Here is an 18,354-nt window from a genome sequence, read left to right on the forward strand (position 1 = left end):
CAACTTAGTAAAATAGTGTTTGGACAAGGAATTAAAAGTTTCTCCTTTTTTTTTTAAATGAATATTTAAAATGATAAAAAAAATTTTAATGCATAAACTAAAAAAGTTATCTTAACAAAATATATTATTATTATTAAAATAATTTACGTTATTTTAATAATAATAAAGGGATATTTAAATAAATGTTTCTTAAAAATTCATAAAATAAACGAATCCCTCTTAAAAAAAACAAGAAAGCTCCTCTTCACCTTAATTAGCAAATCTGAATCATAACTCTGGAAATCGCGAAAGAAGCATTCGTGATTCAGGGATTGCATGAAATTTCCCAACACATTTTCTCAGTTGAGGTACCTTTTTTATCGGTACTTTTTTTTTCCAGGGACCTTTTTTAGCTAACTTTTCTTTAAGGGACCCTTTTTACGGGTACCTTCTTTTTCGGACCTTTTTTTCCCCCCATCCTACCTATTTTTTGAGAGAGACTAATATCCACCTCCACCAACAACACCTGTCACCTTCAGAATCCACACATATTATAAAGACACACACATATTATAAAGTCTTTTCATCACATTTTATTCTAACTAAAAATTAAATAAATAAAACTTTGAGAGTAGGGGTACACAATACCACCATCTCGTGTAAGTGCAATATATATGTATGTAAGGCTATATTGAGAGAGGTACTTGATATACGACTTAGGAGTGTGTGGCATACGTGTATATGTAACCTCCCGGTGGGTAACAAGGATAACATAAATACATAAAGTAATAATTCTGAAAGACTCGTCTGTAGTCAGCGGGGTTGATGATGTAAACAGGGATGCGATGACAGAGAACAGGCGGATTGTTCCTCTGTTGTTTTATGATATATCTTTTTTCTCTATCATTTTTATCTTCTACGGCTATTCTTGTCTAGAAATTTTCGAATTTCTAAACGAACAAAATATATTTTTTTTTTTTTTTTTTTTTTAAGGAATTTAAAAGGAATTTTCAGTTTTGACACGTTGTAAGTTTAATATAAAGTAATCGACTGAAAATAAGGTAGTTTCGCAACTCTCGATGTGAAAATTGTTACTTCATATTTCATTGAAATAATAAGTGAATCACTTCATGGTGTTACTGGGAAACTAAGGGACATAGAAAGTTCTCCTGTCATTTGCTTTCTGAGAGTTTCGAGGTTCTATTTTTTCGTCACTCAGAAAGATATGACAAAGAGTAAAAATCAATGTATAAGAAATATTTAAATAGGAAATTTTATTGTTTAAATTGAGTTCAAAATATGAGCTTAGTAATCATTTATGTTCTACTGCTCTATCATTTTTATTTTCTCTGGCTATTCTTGCGTTGAAATTTTAGAATTTCTAAATGAACAAAATATGATTTTTTTCTAAAGGAATTTAAAAAGGTTTTTCAGTTCCGACAGTTTTAATAGGAAATTTTACTATTTAAGTAGAGTTCAAAATATGAGCTTAGTAACGATTTATGTTCTACAGCTCTATTATTTTTATTTTCTGTGGCTATTCTTGTGTTGAAATTTTCGAATTTCTAAATGAACAAAGTATGATTTTTTTTAAAAAATAATTTAAAAAGGTTTTTCAGTTCCGGCAGTTTTAATAGGAAATTTTACTGTTTAAGTGAGTTAAAAGTATGAGCTATGTAAGTGTTCAATTTCTTAAGTGGAATGGTACAAAATTAAAATACACACAGTACTAATAATAATCATGGCTCCTGCAAGAGAGATCAAGATGGTGCAATGGCACCCAGCTGGGAATCCTATAAATAACAACTTATGTGGTTTATTGCAACTGTATTTATTTATTTATTCATATTTTTTTGAGTAACTAAATACTGCTTATTACGTATCATATTGTTCAAATTATGATTTTTGAAATGGGTACAAAAGTTTTTTTTTTTCAATTCAATGCTATAAATAACTAACATTATTTTTATATTTATTGGAAGATAAAACAAAAAAACAAATTATGTAAAAAAAATTAATAAAAAATAATAAAACACCGAAACGTACTCCTTCTATTTTTGCACTCATAACATGTGATAATTAACATAATAACATATTAAATAAATCAAGATAGAATGTGATAAAATTATGAATCTTAATTGTTAGTGAAGTTATCTGATGCCCACATGTAAATTTATTATTCAGGCAGAATATATAAATATTCACGATTTTTAAAAATTATTGATCAATATTTTATCTGCCCTCTGAAAATTTCCCTGGGTTCCTTTCAATGTTATGTTATAAATTAATGATTTAATATCAGCGAAATAGCAACAATGGGCGAATTATCAGCATAAGTGTTGTTTAAAAAACTGTTTCTTTCCTTTGACATAATATTTTATTAATGACGTTTGAAATTTAATTTTAATTGACTTTAATTACTCAAATTTTAGTCAATTTTTTAAACTGTTCTGGAATTTCTAATGCTTTTGTACATAGTAGTAAATTTTGTACATAGTTGTAAATTATTGGCAAAAAAAAAATACTATCAAACGTTAATTTTTCAGATATTTCGAAAGAATGTTCGGATAACAAAGACCGATAATTACTGTTATATAATATTATCACAGCCCCTTTTATGATCTACTAAAAGGGACTTTTCAGGGACGCACACCCTCAATATTGAAAAAGAGTAGTTTTCCAGGAACGGTATATAAGAAGAGAAAGTATTTTTGTTTGGTGAAGCAGGTGTGCCCTAGGGGTCGCTTAAGTATTGGATGTGTCAAAACGATGAAAGGAATACAAAACGGTGAGTTGTGATTTTTTCTCGATTTTCACGCAAATCACGGCATAATTATAGTGCGGTATTAGAGAACATATAGACTTGAAATGACTGCAGGTTCTAAGTTTTACACTACACATTGAGTTCTTCGTTGATTGATGTTTGTTTTTGAAGTTGGAAGAATTGTTCTCCGTTATTTTGACTGTGAGAGCTATTATTAATATGCTAATCGAACTTAAGATTGACTTCAGTTTTATTTATCTATTGTCACTGAATTCGGAACATAATAAGTAAATGATTGTACACAGAAACTATTCATTGTTATCAATTCATTGTTATTTTGTTTTGCTTATTTAAGTTGAAAATAAATTAATAAATAAATTAATAAATAAAATAAAAACTAATTTCAGTCAGCAGATAGCACATTTACAGGACTTTCCTTCTCTCTGTCTCTCTCTCTCTCTCTTTTTTTTTTTTTTTTGCATGAACTGTTCTAAATTTCTTAAGTATGATTAGTAATATGAAATTAGTCACTAACTTATTTTTGTGAATAAACGCGTCTTTTTTTCCCGATGGATTCGTATTTCTTACTCTAAAAAGAAGGGAGGGGCTGGATTTAAGCCTCAAAATTCAATGAACTGTTAATTAATTGTAAAGTGCAATAGTCGTTTTAAAAATAAATAAACATATGAACTAATGGATATTGGGGCAATCGAGGGGAAGAGTTTTTGTGATATTCGAGCCAAATCCTAATGCTTATAGTTATAGTAAAAATATTAGTTTTTAATTTTAATTACTTATGCAAGTAGGAGATTTAAGGAAATAAAAATAAATAATGCTCCAATCTCTAGTTTTTTTTCTTTTTGAATTAAAATGTAATTAGGAAATCAAGAATTTAAGATTAAAACCTTTTATATTTCTTTTTTCTATTATTTCAATTAATTAATTTATTTTAATTTATTTATTCTAATTAATTTATTTTAATCAATTTATTTTAATTAATTTATTTTAATTAATTTATTTATTCTAATTAATTTATTTTAATTAATTTATTTTAATTAATTTATTTTAATTAATTTATTTTAATTAATTATTTTTTACTTACTACTCTTACCTGATTTTTCCTCTGAGGGAATAAAAGAAATAAAAAGAAACATAAACCCGAAAACACTGTAAAACTCTGTTGACACTTCATTACTACATAAAGGCAAAGAGAAATATTGGGAAAGAAAACTTTTTGACTCTTAGAATAATTCAACGTTTCTACTTCCAATAGCATTATTAATTAATAATTTTATTTGGTTAGAAAGCATTTAAACAATTTCACAACAATTATGTAAATTTCTTACAGTATTTGAGAAAAGCTTAGAAAATTTATATCGAGTTTCCATTTGTCAGTTAAGTCATTTTGTTTTTAGTTTCGAGAAAATTTTTACCCATTACTTATTACATTACAACCAAGGCATAGCGTTTACTTTCCCTCACGGGAGTCATTTTTTCTTTTTTGAAGAAATTCATATAAGTTATGAAATACTAATCTATTTTTTCATACAATCTCAGTTTTTTTAAAAGCTATTTTATGTTTCGATAAAATTTAAATAAAATAATGAATTAAGAATGTGAACATTTGTATATTATATCTCTTATTTATCCAAATTTGCTATTTTTGATAGGTTTTTACCTTACAAAATTAACTTTTACATCGTAGAAAATTTTTCATTGAAACTGGATTGCTATTGTATTTAAGAAGAGAGAGTTATTCGTTTCAATACGTAGCAATTAAGAAAAGGACAAAGAGATTTTAGCCTCTAATTCACGGAAAAAAATACATACTCTTCGTGTTTTAGGAAATGATCAGTATTATGAAGGAAATATTTGAACTATTATATTAAGTACAGATAGTATTATCAAGAATTCTATCATGCAAATGCTTTTTTTAAAAAATTTCAAATAAAAAATAAAAACAATCAAAATTTCGACAAATTAAATTTGTTTTTAGCAAGTTATGTCTAAGCACTTATAAAATATACTTATAAATATGCAATATAATTATCTCATGATACAGCAAATCAGTGCATTAAAAATTGGCACATTTCTCAATAGTGATCTAAGAACTCATTTTTGATAAATACTTTTTTTTTCAGGGAAAAAAAAATTGCGAAACAATATTTTTGAAGAATCAGTCAGGAACAAAGTTTTATATCTGAAATAACAAATAATTATAAAATATAAACGAATTAATCATAAACAGTTAAAAAAAAAGGTAATATTTTGATATCAATTTAGTCAACATTTAACTTATTTTATTTTCTTTAACTAAAACAAAGAAATACTATTAGACTTAATTGAAGAAAAATCTTTAATCAAATAATTGTTTTTTCTCTCTCATTTTATTTCCGCTGAAATTACATAAAACAAGCAAAAAATTTTCAAAGTTTTTTTTATTTCATTTATTTATTTATTTTTTTCATGTATATAATTTTTAGATACCATTACTTTTTATTTTTGTATGCTTCTTTTTCAGTTTGTTTAAATTATAAAGCCAATAGGGAAAAAAAATCTTCAGACAGGTGAAAATATGTTTCGATCATAACTAATTTAACAGACATAAGCAGAAAAATAATTATTCTAAAGATTATCAGACGATCTTTTGAATAATTTTGCTTCTCTCCTGAGTCATTTCATTTCATGTCATTATTTCCCACGCAGACGATATTTATACACATAAACTATAAACATATTTCTCCCATTCTAAAAGCCATATGCTTTATGTTTTCTGTCTTACCCCACCCTCTAATCCCAACAAACTTTTTCACAGCACGAGGACGACCCCTTGGACAACAGGGATATTCCTTGTCGACGGAAAATCAGAGATCAGTCGATCACAAAGAAGAAAGAAGCTCCGCCCGCGAAAGATTGAATCGCGCGCCACAAAAGTCGTCTGCCCATTTTCCTTGTGATTCAGTTTCATTCATCGCTCAGATCGTGTGTAGAACAGATCTGTAGTGCGGTTGAGGATTTTGCAACGGTGGAGAATGTATCGGCGTGGAGGTGGTGGTTGTAGTGGATGCTTACGGATATTATCAGTGGTTTTAGTGTTATCTGAAGTTCTTTGCTATGAATATCAGGAGTCCTATCTCGGTGAGTGTTTTATCGATAATTTTGTTACTCAAGGAAGGGTGGGAACGATTTGTATTCACTTTTCCCCATACTATTGGAAAAAATAATATTTTTTATTTTAATGTGGTGTCGAACAAGAGCTGGTACATCTTATAATTTTATTTAAGGATATGAGTTGATCTGATGATAAATTCAGCATAATACTTAGAAGAAGGAAAGTCTTTTAATTTATTGAGCTGCACAATTTATATAAAAACTATTCTATGGTCTATAGTTTTATAAATACTTAGTAAAATAAGGTTTTTTAAAGTATTAATTTCACCGCTTGAGTTTGAGTTCATAATGTAATGCTCAATGATATCCATACTGTTTTTATTTTATAGAAATAATTCTGCAGTATCACAGTTGTAAATTATTGGCTAATATAAAAATCTTCTACTTATAAAATAATCTTCTATGCTCAGTAAATATTTGCTGTGCACTTATAACAATAATGAAAAAAAAAAGCGTTAAATTTATGACATAGATTAAAATAAGCTTTTAGAAATATACACAAAATTTAGTTTTCAAAGACGGGCATTAAATTTAGCTTTTAAAAGCATGTATTAAATTTAGCTTTCAAAGATAGGCTTTAAATTTAGCTTTTCAAAGATAAATTTAGTTGATCAAGTGTTACGGAAGTAATATAACAGTCTGTGCCAATTTTTTTAAGTGATATTTAAAGATATAAAAAATAAAAAAACTTACTAGAAAAAATTCTTTCTGATCAATTTAAAACTTTCTCTTTTGAATATAATAATTAATCAAAATCTCATCGAAGGGTTGGAGAGAGTTAATGAACGAATATAATTTAAAAGGTGTATAATATTGAAGATTTTATAGAATATATATTAATTGACGTTTTAGCAAAATAAAATGAAATTGTTAGAGAACTTCAACAATGCATATGAGCGGACATTTTTTTGCATGAAATTGTTTCTAGAAAATTACGTCATATGTTTCCATAATTTCCATAGAAAAATCTTATTTCCCATACTCATAGGGTTATCGTGATATTCCCCCCCCCCCAAAAAAAATGCTATCTTTAATAATGTGAAAATGTGGCTTATTATTACATTGCTGAAAGCTCTCCTCATATTTATTATTTACTATTATTATCTTCTGAATTTCATTTGTTTACGAGCAAGAAGAGGGGATCACGCTGTTACCATCTGATTCCCTCTCTTCCTATATTCTAAAATGAGAATACAAAAAGTTTTAATAGATTTCTAAAGATGACCTCAAAAAGGTTAACAAATACCTTAAAGGCTATTAAATTTTAAAAATTAAAAAAAAAAGAAGAAAAAACAACAATTTTAACGATGTAAGTTCAAAAGAGTGATGAAAGAGCCTACAACGATAAAATCATTTAAGTAAATAGATTACGACAATGTGATGCCACAATTGGTAATAAAATGTACATCAGTAATAAAAGATATTTTAAAAGATAGGAAACAAATATATAATGCCAATTGTGGCATCACAGACAAATACCTGCTATTTCACTGAAAAAAACTTAGCAAGTTGGTTGAAATAAGAATTTATTGTTCTATTTATATTAATTATTCTTTCATATTATCTGACGACAGAAATGATATTTTCTCCTCATTTTCTTCTAATTGGCTACTCAAACTCAAAATTGTTTCCCGTTATCTCTGTTTATATTTAAAAACTCATTATGGAAAATACGTATTATAAATATTTTCTTTTTGGTCTAGAAAAAAGAAAAGAAACTTTTGTTCTGTAAAGAACGAGATTTTTAAACTGTAACTCAATAAGTTGTGATGAAAACTTTGAGATACTTAACTAACTGGAAAGTTCATATATTCTTTTCCAAATCAAAATAAGTCCAATCATTTGTTACAAAGTTAATTTTTAAAGAATAAATATTTTAACTAGTGTTATTTATTTGTAATACTTTTTTATTGTTTTATTTATTGTGATATAATAACGATGCTTTTAATATAAAATCATTAAAGCAATTAAATTAAGCGAAATAACTTTTCTACGAGAAAGCTGAGGAAGTTGGTTGGCGTACGAATTTACTGTTTTATTTATATAAATATCCATCATATCCGGCGACAGAAATAATATTTTCTCTATTTTCTCATTTTCTTCTACTAATTGGTCACTCAAACTCAAAATTGTTTCCCGTTATCTCTGTTTATATTTTAACTCATCATGAAAAAGTACGTGGCATAAATATTTTCTTTTTGGTCTAGAAAAGAGAAAAGAAACTTTTGTTCTTTAAAGAACGGGATTTTTAAACTGTAACTTACAAAGTGTTGATGAAAAGTTTGAGATATTAAACCAGCTGAAGGGTTCATATGTTCATTTTGAAATCAAAATAAATCTAATCATCTGTTACAAAGTGAATTTTTATTATTTTATCTCGTTTTATTTATTTGTGATTTATTTTTTAAACTTTTTTATTGTTTAATTTATTGCGATATTAAGACTCTCCGACCCTTGAAATGGTGGATTTGAAGAAATTAGCAATTATTTTGGATCCCTTGAAACCGTGTTATTTTGAACCTCACTCAGAAAACGATGGAATCCTAAGTTGGAAGTGAGACTAAAATTTGACTTCTAGTTCCTCTCATTTCATATTCAGGCACTAGCTGGCAACGAGGCAGTGTTACTTTTTCTTCAATACAATTGATGCAATATGCAGATTCAATCCTATTTTAAATTTTATACATACATTTACAAATGCATATATACATAACACTTAAAATAAACGAATAGTTTTTTAAAAACATGAGCCCCCGTAACGCAACGCCTAAGGTTTTAAAACTTAGGGTATTTTCTTATGGAGTTTATAATTTTTTTAAAAAAATTTTATGGTATAGTATATAGTTTACTTAAATTAATATTTTTTTAAATATAAATTTTTATTTTTTAAAATTTTTTTTAACTTAGCGATAAAACATGTTTCAAGTCTTTAAAAAAAAATTTGAGTCTAATAATTAGTCTAATAATAATAAGCCTTAATATTATTAGACTATTATAGAGAATCCTCTATTATAGAGAATCAAAGATGAAATATTAATTTTCTTTAAACTGAACAATTTTCTTTGAAATCGTATTCCTGCAAACAGAAAAATGTCATTTTTTTTTAATGATGTATAATTTTTTTCTTTTTGCATATGAGTAATAAATTTCTCGAGAAATTCTAGTCAAAAATAAGTGTTTGCTACTGTTAAGAAGTTACCTTATATGAAATGATACAATGAACACTTAAGAAATCTAATTAAATAAATTGTTCTCCATATAACTTATAGTTTTTTTAGATAAATATTTTCTACTCATGCCCGTCTTTAAAATGGTGCTGTATAATTTGCTTAGGAGTTATAAAAAAATTGCAGTCAAAAATAAGTATTCTCCATGATAAAAAATAAAGTAGATTAACATAAAATGACATGAAAGACATAAAATGGTCTTATAAAAAAGTTAATCAAAAAAACTGACAACTTGAAACTTTTGATTTTCTTGATATAAATAGTTTTTATTCGAGTTTACATTTAAAATGGTAATTTAAATTTTGCTTCTGAGTATTATAATTCTCTAAAAATGGCTGTCAATAATAAATATTTACTTTGGTAAAAAAGTGGCTTAATTAATTAATTAAAATAATTTGCACAGAAATGAATGTTATGAGACAAATATTTTCTATTCGTGCGTATTTTCTAATTGGTATCTTACAGTTTGCTTCTTTGTAGATTTTAAAAATCACGTGCCAAAATAAATGTTTACTTTGAAATAATGGCCTAATATGTATTGGTAAAATGACCTTCACAAAGTTCCACTTTGGAAATGTCCAAGATTTATCTTTCTTAAAGTGACAGTCCTATTTGTTTTGCTTTACAAAAATAACTTTCATGAATAGATTTTTCTTAGTTCTTGAAATGAGAAAGGGAGTTGGTATAGTAAGGTAATAACGTTAGGTATTTGTTCAAAATGGAGGGGTTTCTGGAAAAAAGGGACTGACCGGACCAGACCACGGGTGGTCTTCGTGGGAACCAGGAACGTCAAATTTACGAGAAAAGACTATTTATTATTTTTAGGCCCCTCAGGTAGGCGAGCGAAAGAGAGAGAATCGCTCACATACCAACATTCTTATTATTTTGGGCTAAAAAAAAATTTAAAATTGGTGTAAATCGATAATTATTTTTTATGTGACACTGTGCTATATAAAAATCATTGTATTTCATAGCGACTGTAACAAATTAATTTAAAAAACTAAAGTTATTTGACTTATATTATACTAAAAGAATTTTGATGATTATCCTTTCAGTATAAAAATACTAGTCAGAGATAAATAATTTGATTTAAATTCTTTACAAAATAGTCGAACCACGCAAACTTGACGAAATATCCGTCTCTCTATTGGGAGAGATATGCATTCTTATTCTTTATCAGGTATAATCGTTATCAATAGCATACCTTACTTACTATAAAAAAATTATATGAAATACTTATCATGATTTACAGAAACAGGGAGAGTGACGATTTGCATATGCAGTTGTTGGAATAGTGTTTTTTCAGCTCAACTTCACCAAAAACAAATCTTTGCGATTTTTATAATCGCAATGATATTTAAACTATGTCAAAATTTTTTTACTATACTTAAAATTAAAAGCAGATGCTACGTTTGCATAGAAAACTTATTTTAAATTAATTCGAATTAGATTAATCATTCATAAATTCAAATTATTTAATGATTGAATTGAGCTGTCCGTATTTGCGCTTCAACCCTTGCATACCAGGTGTCGTAACTGATTTTAATGGATTCGCCTATATATTCCCTTTGTAATTTGGGTAAGATCCTTCCTTCCTCAGTTGTATTCTTTGAAGACAATTTCTTGAATGCAACTGTTTAGAAAATACGATACAAGCCAATTAAATAAACAACCCTTTTTACATTTTTAGAATAAGATACTCACTTAAAATCGTTATAACTAATAGCAAAAGCTAATATTTTAAAGTAGTAAAAATAAGTTAAAAATTATTTATAATTAAAAATTGTTAGTGATCATGAATATGCTCTTTAACCCATTAACGCCTGAACTTTTCATATGCCGCAACGCAGAAAAGCTCATATTATAAAAGTGGCCATTTCTTTTAAATAATGAATATTTTCTTGTGTTAGCTACTACATGATTTTTGTAAAGAATATAAGACATTTTCTTCTTGTGAAAACAGTCCTGTTTCAAATAAGAAGTATAATGGAAGAATTCTCGCAATTCGCGTAACATATATATCACTCAAGATCAATTTGAGTTAAGGCATTTCCGCGCAAAATTTTACTGGAATCTCCTTGATTCCCTCTGTGGCTTGCAACAGTTTTTTCTTCCTGCCTATATTTTTTATTGTTAATTTTCAATAGAGAACTGTATTATAATAATTGTAATTCATTTCAAAAATAAATACGATATAAAATATTCAAATGGAATACCGTTTATCATATTTTTAAAATAAAATTTGGCAATACCAACAGTCTCCTACGACACGATATACGATAAATTGCCTCTCACAACTTTCAAATCCTATTCCTAAGTAACTTTTTCACCTTCTTTCCCTTTTTTTTTAAAGAATGAATATTCAAATACAGGGAATTCTCCTCTTACCTAAATTGCTAAAAATATGAACCCCCATTCAGAAGATGAGATTAACTTCTTCCTTCTCAGGTATTCAAGAGCTTTTATTCCCCCTTTTGTCAGCAAGAGCATCATTTGAGTATGCGCACGCGTGGACTGAGATTCCGATACATTATCCAGATAAGTTCACCACGTACCTATTCCCTTATGATGAGCACCCTTCCAAAGAACAGATCGGGTGTACCAGCAGCTGGTATTAATTACAACCGGAATACCGCGGTTCCGGCTCAGCGGCTCATACAAGGGTGTCATCCAACTCGACAGTCCTCGGCTGGTGCTGTCCTTTTGAGCACTTTACTTCAAAAATAACCTGGAAAGTTTCTTCTGTTATAATACTTGATTAGAGATGACTTATCTTCATGCAAGAACTCATGATACGTTATCTTTATAATACGAACCTATTAAAATGGTATGAACGAACTAGTAAAGTTTTAACTCTTCTTTCCGGGCCTTTATAGTTATATAATATTTAACTCTTCGAAGTTACATTAGAGAGAAACTGGTATAGTGAGATTTTTTTACGGTTTTTAATAAATATTTTATTCCATAACCTAGTAGTTTTGAATGCGACTCATAAGACAAGTCAGCTCCTGAGACAAGTATTAGCCAACTTGCCTTTGTAGAGAACTTTTGAACGAAACTAATTAAACTTAAGTCAGTCTCAAACAAACGCTCTTTTCTCTGAGCTACATTGTAAGAAATTTCTCGGAAAAAAGTCTAAATAACAATTTATTTAATTATTATTTTACCATAATCACACAAAACAATAAAATAATTTTAAATAAAATGGTATTCAAATTGTTAACTATGAGAAAAACCGTTTATTAACTGCTTTCACCTAATATTGTTAAACAACAAGAATTTTATCGCACCAGGTAAAACCACCTAATGAAGCAACTTAATTCCTTGCTGACTGGTACAAATTATAGCCGAGAAAGATAATCTGTTTATCTAATGACCAACAAACCAATGGTTCGAGCCCCAGCGTTGACACTGTAATATTTCCTCCATTCCTTCAACACGTGAAGAGTTTCCAGTGTCCTGCACTCCCCGATTTGTGATCCTGGGCTATTAGAATACAATATTCTCATTTAAGCGTAGATGACATCATCATAAAACTGATAAACTATTCCATACATACAATTAATTTTATTTACAATTTTAAAACCATGCTAGTTGTAAATGGTTAAGAAACTGTATAATTTTGAATACATGGTTTTACTACTATACTAGCTATAAATGATTTAAAAACCATAAGATAGATAGAAAATGTTACAGGTAGAAAATGTTCTTTACCGTAAAAATTACGATTAATCGGATGGACTGACCTCTGTCGGTTATTAAACCATAATTTTAAAATGAAGTAGAACTTTATTACTGTCGTAGGAAACATAATAAATTAGTTTATTCAGTGTAGAAAAACCCGTAAACTTTCGAAACAAAAGGTTAAATGCATTTTAAAATTTTTATATTGTTAGTTAGTATTCTTTTTTGGCTGAGGTGACCTAAGTTCAAACACTAATTGATATATGATAAGCAATAAACTTTTTGAAAGAGTTGCTAAAGTGGGTTTATTATTTGCAGAAAACACAACAATACCTCTCCTGTCCCTTTTTTTAAAAATTCTCTTTAATAAAACCCCAGAGCTTCGGAAAATAAAAATTTAAATCTATACTTTCAAGGAATACATTTTTAAAATTTAAATTAAGTTCATATTTCATGCGAGTATCGTTTATAAAATGGCAAGATACGTATTATATTACCCAGAGAAAAAAAATCTAACCTAATAATATTTATATAACTGTGTATTTTATATACATTATTAAGCAAAATTTAATTTTGTGTGCTAAACCACGGTGCATTAAGGACTAAACGCAAAAGCTTTTAAGACATATTAATAGGCAGTTGGTCAAGAGACACAGTTACCACATCAATTATACTTTATTTTAAATTTAGTCCACTACCCCCCTCCCCGACATAGTATTTTAAGTCTTCCAGTGAGAATTCGATTTTAAATAGAACATTTTGCCATCATAAAAGTGCCCTAGAATCTAAATGGATTTTAGTTAATTTTTTTAATTTGATTACAATAAATTTGATTGCAAAGTGATTTAAAATTTTTGCAATTACTCAGATTAGCAGACTTACAGCAAAAATTTAACTTAATCTTAAAAGAATGTAATACAAACAAAATATAAAATATATTAAAGTCATTGACATTTCGTGATGCTGCGCCTGACAATAAATCCCATTTTTTCAAATAATGTCCATTATTGTTCCATTTTTTTTCTATGAGCTTTATTTGTTTCCAAACTTATATAAAGGAAACAGGAAATTATATCTCATAAATTAATTAAGGTACATCCAATTTATTTTATGAGTTTGATTAATTGACAAACAATTATCGTAAAGAACATTCTGGGAAAACTTTCAATTTTCACTAATTAATTTATATATTAATTCGATTAGAAAAACTCACTTTCAAGAAGTAAATCTTTTATCAATCATTAATTTCCAAGATCATCCCGCCGATCCCTAAGTATCCCAGATAAAGACATCCAAGATGCAATAAATAAATTACGAAGCCAGGCACGAGATATTATCTCTTCTAAATAATGGACAGACAGCGTCAATGTTATCGGCGGGCTACCCATGTTATCATAAGGCCCATCCATAAATATGGTAAAAATCATTCATGTCTCATTTTGGCACTCCCTGCGAAGCCAAAACAACTTTATTCCATGATATATTTCAGAAAATGAGGTTAATCGCCAAAGAATTTGGCTGTGTTTTTTTGGTAAAAAATGTAAGCGGGGCTCTAATTAAGTTGAATGGAAAAACGTGCCGTTTATAAATAAGATTGATGTAATTATAATGAAGTGTATCTCTAGCTTTTAAATAGTGGGCGCATAATACCTGTTATAGTTTCGGGATTATATTTAAGATTATAGCTCTTAATTAATAGCGGATTTCTTAAACAGCTATTCAAAAATTAAATATATGTCTAACGTATGAAAGAAAAGCAAGAAAGAAAGATTTTAAATTATCCTTTACAAAATTTATTTCATTCAATTTATGTTCAATAATGGTGTGATATTTGAATAGAATTGTATGAAATGCGTGTTATTATTATTACTTTTTTTTTTAAAAAAGAAGTTGATTTTGGGTAAACTTTAAAATATTATTTAAATTTCTGATTTATATAACTTTTTTACGTTTCAAAATGGACACAAAAGTTGCTGTTTTTTTTCTTTCTTTGAGCTAGTAATTTTAATTTTTCTTTAATTAAATTATTAGTAAAAACCTATGGAGTTTTGCATAACATTACTAGAAATCTTCCTTTCGGACCCAGGAAGAAAAAAAACAATCCANACACTCTACATGTATGGATATTTTGAAGCTTTGCCAAAAAAAAAACAACCCCCCCCCCCAAAAAAAAAAAACTGTACCTAAAGAAAACATTCCAGGAAAAGAACTTGCTAAGAGAAAAAGCGTCCCCTCGAAAAAGATACCCAAACAAGAAAGAAAAAAAAAAGAGAAAAAAATTAGGAAGAAAAGCCCCTAATAGCCCAAGAGAAAATAAAAATTTTATTTATTATTTTTACTGAAAATTTGTCTGTCCGATGTTTATTTTTCATTCTTATTTGCATTATTTAGAAAAATCGAGTTTATTTAAATAAATTTAATTACAAATTATTGAGTTCATGGAATTTTGAAATAAATACGAAATTTTTTTATTGTTATTAATGAATATTCTTAATCTAACACTTTTTGTTGATTTTAAATGTTATTTTGTTTAAAACTATCAAAAACTTTGAATTGTTGGTAATCGTACAGGTTTTAAATGATGAAATTTAAATTAAAAAAATATGAATATCACGGAAAAGGCACTTAGAGTTTTAAAAGGGTACTCACAAACCACCATTAAAATTTATTAAAATGTGTAATATTATGTAATAACAGAATTTGATCCTTTTGAAAAATAATTAAAGGCAAGCTAAAAGACAACCTCTGTGTTTATTTTTCTTTGAAAGAAAAAAAAAAAAAAAAAAAAAAAAGAAACTAAAGTAAAAAAAAATAAAATAGGGATTAATTGATAACCAACTTCAAAGCTTTCTTTACATTTTAAACTGAAGATTATGAGAAAATAAACATTTAAAGGTACATTTTTAAATAAAAGGTGTTTATTTAAAAAAAAAAAATTATGGTAAAATTTAAAATCCTTAAAAAAATTCATTCATATACCCCCTAAATGAAAGACATGAATATTTTTGGGCCTGAATATCATGCGAATTTTAATCATGTAATCAGACAACATAAGAAAAATCTCATTAAAATGAAGGAATAAAATTAAAAATTAAAGTTAAATAATTATCAAATGCTAAATAAATCTGAAGTAGACTTTTCATTAAAACAAACTTTTTCCAAAAAGGAAAAGAAAAGGGCAGTGTTTTTAAGGGATTATGGCTTATTTTAACAAAAAGAGAAGGGAGTGCGCATTTATAGGGATGAAAGAATAGGGGGGGGGCTCCTTTGTAAAAACGCGTATAGGGAGAACACTGTAAAATGCTCCAAATAATGAAGCCGACTTAAGTTGAAGAAAAGAGAAAATTAATAATTCTGCAATGATATAGATAAAATAACATTGACATGATTGATAGATTTCAATACTATTAAAAAGCTCGTTTATTTTTAACTATGTCACATCCATAATCTTTCTATATCATTTATTTAAAACAATAAAAACTTATTTCTTAATTCTTTCTGTTAGACAACGTTCTAAAATCTAAATAATTATACGAAACACTTTGTTAGATAAAGCAATTATTCTGCTTGTGGTAATAACTACAATAACCATTCTGATGCCTCCTTTCCCATTCTTTTTTTTTTCCTTTCTTCTATCTGAGAAAAAATTGATGTCTTGTCTAAAGCATGCTTTTAGGCTAAGTGCCGCAACACAGAACTTTATCGGCGAGTAGGTTTCCTGCCTATCTCAGCCACTCCAAACAATGCGAAATAGTGTTCATGAGAAAAGTCTTTTTTTTTCTCACACTGATGCTCTGAATATGAGCGATGCTGATGTAGTATATAGAAATGAACATGAAACGGATTAATTTTCTATGAATTTCGAACGTCAAATATTGTAAATAGCTCAGGTTTTATATTCGATTCCTTTTTCTTGTTTCCAAGATGTCAGGTTATAAATATTATGTATCACAAGAGTAATTTTTCAGTAATTAAAAATTATCAGCAATTCAAAATATAAATTATAATAAAAAATAATTAAAAATTAATCAATATTAAAAATTGCATTAGCATTTCTTATTTTTATAAAAATAATACAGATTTTTATAGATTTTATGCATATATATAGCTTATTCAGTGAAAAATACTTGCACTAAAACTAACATAAACTAACATATTAATTCTTGTTGAACAATCTTAACTCCCTTTTTGAATAATAAGTTAGGTTTTCAGCTAACAAAATTTATTTTAAAACAGGATGCATTTTAATTACGTTATAGTGAGGAAAGCTTTTTTTTTTTTCAAACTGATGTTAGTCTAAATGGAATTATAAATATGCCATGCAACGAGATACTTTTTTAAGTGAATGTGAACGTCAAAATCATTAAATGCTTAAATAGCAAATAACGGAACATATATTTCCTGTTGTGAATCAGGTAGAAACAGTTGTTCGTTGATATTGAATATCAATTTATTTTACAATTTAAAAAATCTGAAGTTGCATTTTTCTTTTCTTTTTTTATTTAGAGATATCAGACTTTAAATACTTTGTTACGTTTTTTTAAGCTGATTATTTACAAATAGAACTAACAGAATAAATTATTAATAATATACATTTTTCATACAGTAATTAATATTTTTAGATTAATACACGTACATCCACGCATTAATGCTAGATGAATGAACTAGATTCTTTTCATAAATAGTTAAAGATATACCTTTTAATTGTAAACTTGTTTCTAGTGTGAAATACTTAGGTTTTTTCATTAATTCTAGATTAATAATTTAGAAAGGGATGCAATGGTAAACGTAACTTAATTAAAGTGCCAAAATTAAGGTAAATTGAAATTTGAATTTTTTTTCTTTCTAATGCCTATACCTTGTGTTTTTACGTATAGTAATACGTATATAATTATTATTTTTAAATTTTTATCTGCTCCACATATATTTATCATTCCTTATCTAATTCTAATGAATCATAGCATCACAACTTTTGTAATAAAGTAATTCTCTGGTGCATTATAGTTACTTTTGCTCATTTATTCTAGATAATGATTTAATTTCTTTCCCTTTTTTCTTCTTCTTTTTTAAGAAATATAATTTAATGTTTTCAAAAACTCAATAATTGGATACCTGCAAGTGACGTCATCGTAGGCAAATCCTAGCATTTGTTGATTCAGAACAAAATCAGGTTCGACACACACGCGTACGTCACTTACATGCATACATTTAAATCTGGCTTAAATCACATGGTCAGGCATAATCACTTCTTCTCGAGTTGCAAGTACCCAATCATGCTGTTCATCGGAAATGGTATTTTAAATAAAACTTGAAATATTAGATAACTATCTTTGTAGTTTTTGCTTAGTTTAGGGAGTTTCTTGATGAATATAATAAATCATTCAATGAAATTAGTCTTTACATTCTCAGCTGGAAAGTTTCGCCGCCGTTTTATTTCAATTGTCAGAACGTGTTTATAAGCACGTAACCATTCATCACTTTCCACCTACCATAGTAGTCATTCATCTATATCCGTCGGCATTCGTGTGT

The 18,354-nt window shown here is 27.5% G+C and overlaps 1 protein-coding gene across 2 annotated transcripts in view; it reads left to right on the forward strand.

Annotated features, from left to right (window-relative positions):
- The first annotated feature begins 2,682 nt into the window (after positions 1–2,682).
- LOC107442050 (laminin subunit alpha-1) overlaps positions 2,683–18,354 on the forward strand; it is a 111,418-nt gene continuing 95,746 nt past the window's right edge. Inside the window, exons 1-2 of one of the 2 annotated variants that reach the window (XM_016055506.3) lie at positions 2,683–2,767; positions 5,559–5,881. In XM_016055506.3, coding sequence (XP_015910992.1) covers positions 5,776–5,881 — 106 coding nt within the window. In that variant the 5' untranslated portion in view covers positions 2,683–2,767; positions 5,559–5,775. Of the gene's footprint in view, positions 2,768–5,456; positions 5,882–18,354 lie in introns of those variants that run through there. The other variant, XM_016055505.4, reaches the window with a different exon arrangement.

Source organism: Parasteatoda tepidariorum, chromosome 10, assembly GCF_043381705.1.
Source record: "Parasteatoda tepidariorum isolate YZ-2023 chromosome 10, CAS_Ptep_4.0, whole genome shotgun sequence".
Classification (NCBI taxonomy): Eukaryota; Metazoa; Arthropoda; class Arachnida; order Araneae; family Theridiidae; genus Parasteatoda; species Parasteatoda tepidariorum.